Source organism: Cryptotermes secundus, unplaced genomic scaffold (assembly GCF_002891405.2).
Source record: "Cryptotermes secundus unplaced genomic scaffold, Csec_1.0 scaffold838, whole genome shotgun sequence".
Classification (NCBI taxonomy): domain Eukaryota; kingdom Metazoa; phylum Arthropoda; class Insecta; order Blattodea; family Kalotermitidae; genus Cryptotermes; species Cryptotermes secundus.
The window spans coordinates 148,473-152,391 of record NW_019744415.1 but is presented as its reverse complement, the minus strand read 5'-3'; the positions used below and the strand labels follow the sequence as shown (position 1 = coordinate 152,391).

Genomic DNA, 3,919 nt, shown 5'->3' with positions numbered 1-3,919 from the left:
AACCTGCTTCCATTGAAGATATAAAGGGGGTTCATATTATAAGGTAAGGTTATAAAACCACCTTTTAAGATCATTTTAGTGAAAGTTTCATGTTCCTATCTCATAGAATTTAAGAACAATGATGAATAAATAATTTTCGAGCAAAATTTAAATGGCCGGCTGAATATATTACCGCAGGAGCCGCGGCCGCGAAATTTAAATGACCACGTCAAAGGGTTAAAGAGCAAGGCCATTAGCCTTGTGCAAAACCCCCAACCAGAAGGACCAGGTCCCTTTATTTATGTCTCACAGTGACAGGGTTTATACCTTCAGGCACCGGGTTCCATTTTTATCACCTTTTATGACTCACAGGGCTACGGTGGAGGTATTCTAACCCACCTCCACATAGGGATGGTTTCTGAGTTTTGATTAATTTGTATTGTCACAGGGGCAGAGTGGTATGTCATCTCCACGAGCACCATCTCCATCACTCTCAGATCTGGAGACAAGAAAGCAACTTTTGCTAGCAGAACTGGAGGATGGTGAAAGTTCCAGAGACACACTGCAAAAGGCAGCTGCTTCTGGTACTCCAAGGCCCAGCATTTCCTCTCTGGGTAGAGTGAAGTTTGTGGATCTAGGAACCCCTGTCCTACAGGGTTCTTCTCCATACTCTTGCTTACCAAACCCTGAAAAATTTTCACATGACATCTGTGATGTTATAAATTTCGAGAATTTACCTGACTCCACTGGTAAATATGAGAAAATGAGTGACATTATTCGTAAAGTTAGGACTGTAGTGACGCGGATACAACAGGAAGATGATGATGATGACAATTGTGAAGGCAGAAGGAAATGACCCCAACCTGAAAAGATGTTAGTAAGTGGTCAGATAATGGGACAGACATATGTACAGTCTTGGCTTAATAATACCTTCATGTAAATGATTGTGATAATGGGGGATGGATAATAAATAAATATAGTGTATTGAGTGATTAAAAATGTAATATGTATGGATCTGTATTTTGGTCATTTTTTTCTGTGTGATGATCCGGTTTTAATATTTTTTTATATAATGACAAGGTTTTTTTTGTCAGTTTTTGTATTGTTTATATAATGACAGGCATAGATAGTTTTGTGTTATAAGCAAAAATGTGGCAAAAACTTCTACTCTTCCCTCCAAACTGGTATTCGCTCTGCAAAAATAGTGTTTACATACTGTAACTTATATTATTTGTATTGTACTGTTTGTGTATATGTTACTTTGTATGCTAGTCTGAATTACCATATTCCATTTTGTCATGTAAATCCTACATGAAACATTCTTTTTGTATTTTTAACACTGGGACAGTGTGAAACTTCAAGGTTATATATATTATATCTGCCAAATGTGGCATAATGGGTATATGTATTAGTTGAAATTATGAATAGAATGGATCAGTAATTATTAATTTACAGTTCTTGCTAGCTACATTATGAGGAGTGAAATATTTGAACAGTAGGTATCATACATTCTTGCCAGAATATGTTTCTTTAGTGTAGATTAGTTTTGAAAATATGAGTGCTGTTTTCCTGTTTACTGCTTCTGGATTAAAGAAGTATGTTAGTATTTCAGATATATTGTATGAACATTCGTAATATTTTCAAAGAAGTGACAGTTTTCTTACTGATAATATACATGGATTTTTGGATTTGAAAATGTTGACTCAGAAAGAGATTGCTATGGATGTGAAAAAAAAATCACTGAGAATATAATGTGTCAGTTTCATTTCAAGATAGGTTTGGGGTAGAAAAATAGCTATTGAAACGACAGTGAAAAGCACAGCTTTTACTTTTGCTCCATGTTGGATGGTCATATAACCTAAATATGAGTTGAATTATCATGTTATTTGTAACAGACTGTTATGGAATTTTGTACAGTGTGTCCACAAAGTCCTGTTGGGGTTTTGAAAAATTGTGGCACACAAACAAATTGAGCTAGCCACATGCGGTTTGCAGCAGATCATAGTAAAACTGTGGACGTTTTTTACTGACCACAGTAGACCTCAATGTGGGCTCCCTTGGTAGCACAGAGAATGTCCAGATGATATTCGAGCTGTTGCCATGTTCTGAGGAGCATGTCCACTGGAATATCCGAGATCGCATTCCTGACATAGGACTTCAGGTCATCAAGTCTGTTAAGTTGTGTTCGGAACACACTGCTCTTGACATAACCCCACAGGAAAAAATCCAGTGGTGTTATGTCTGGTGAACGTGGAGGCCAAGGCATTGAACTGTCTCTGCTGATCCATCTTCCTGTAAATGTCCTGTTTAGGAACACAGATTTTTTCCTGTGGGGTTGTCAAGAGCAGTGTGTTCTGAACACCAGTTAACGGACTTGATGACCTGAAGTCCTGTGTCAGGAATGCGATCTCGGATATTCCAGTGGACATGCTCCACAGAACATGGCAACAGCTCGAATATTGTCTGGACGTTCTCCGTGCTACCAAAGGAGCACACATCGAGGTCTATTGAGGTTAGTAAGAAACTTCCAGAGTTTCACTATGATCTGCTGCAAACTGCATATGGCTAGCTTAATTTATTTGTGCACTACAATTTTTCAAAACCCTGATGGGACTTTGTGGACACACTGTATTTTACATAAATATAGCATCTTGCTATGTATGTGTTTTGCATGGGATAAATTTTTGTAATTGGTAGAAGCATGCATTTTCATGGGAAGAATTGTTCTAGCATTTTCTTCTGTAAACACTATATTTACATTTCCAAATGCCTGCTGGTGCTGTAAATACTACTGTTACCACCACTGCCACAATGTCTGTGCAAGATTTAATGTGTTAATTAGATGTCATAGTTAGAGTTTGATACTTCCACCCCAAACAAATTCTGATATCTTTTAAAACAAGTTAGAGCCCCAGTCAGATTGTATCTCAGTCAGTAGTCCTTTATACTCTGTTTTTTACTGTCGCCACATAATGTGTTGCAGTGTGTAATCATTGTTAATTGAAATTGTGTTGATGCCTAATAACAGATTGATAGTTCAGGTAATGAGGGACTAGTTTCTAATTTCAAATCTCAGAGATCACAGAAGTCTCTTCGTGGTGTTATTGAAGGAACAGAGTGTTGTTATAATATTAGAAAATTGGCTGATAATGCTTCTGTAATTTAAGACACCAAATTACAGTTGAAATCGGTTATAAGAATGTACATGGAGAATTTTTGATGTTACGTCAAGACCTCGTGGATCAAAACGTTAATAATGCATAGTCTGCTGTATCATTCATAGTTAAGAACAGTGTTTGGTTATATTGGCAAATTTATGATCTGTCTGAAGTTAGTTATTTGCAATTGCACACTCCCCATTAATTCTTGGTATGTGTGATGTACTATGATTACAGCTGCCTAGTTGGTTGATCTGAGACTATCTTGGGTGCCTCACAGATTGGATAGCATCTTAATACTAATTGTGATGATTGCCAGAAATATAAAATGTCACAACACATTCTTCTCAAGAATTCCCTGATCATGTAAAATGCTTTGCCCTATAGCAGAAAATCGTTTCATTTTGTTTAAAAAATGTGATGACATATGATCTGTCCTGAAATGGTTTATGTTGACAAAAATTACTTTGGATTGTATAAGTTGATGATATTGAATGTTACATGTGAATGTACAGTTTGTATTTTTGGAATTTGCAACATGGAGCAGCACAGATAAATTTGCTTCTGGCCGGAGACTACCAGTAACCAACTCATAAAGCGTACATGGGTTTTTTATAAATACGTAGGTATTATTTTTTTTATTGCTAGTGGTGTGGCCCCTCGTTGGTGGCTCCACCTTATCGTGGTGAAGGGGTTTGAGTATGCCAAGGACCCTGAGAGCTATACCAGCGGTAGCGTAGCTACTGGTAGGGCCTCTTTTGCTGGACAGGTCAAAGGGTAGG

General features: G+C 37.4%; 1 protein-coding gene across 3 annotated transcripts in view; it reads left to right on the top strand.

The window, feature by feature from the left end:
* The window catches only part of LOC111874760 (zinc finger CCHC domain-containing protein 8 homolog), a 23,065-nt gene extending 21,065 nt beyond the window's left edge, over positions 1-2,000 (top strand). For 2 of the 3 annotated variants that reach the window (XM_023870530.2, XM_023870529.2), the window contains exon 8: positions 428-2,000. In XM_023870530.2, coding sequence (XP_023726298.1) covers positions 428-835 — 408 coding nt within the window. In that variant the 3' untranslated portion in view covers positions 836-2,000. The remainder of the gene's footprint in view (positions 1-427) is intronic. The other variant, XM_023870531.2, reaches the window with a different exon arrangement.
* Positions 2,001-3,919: the final 1,919 nt, after the last annotated feature.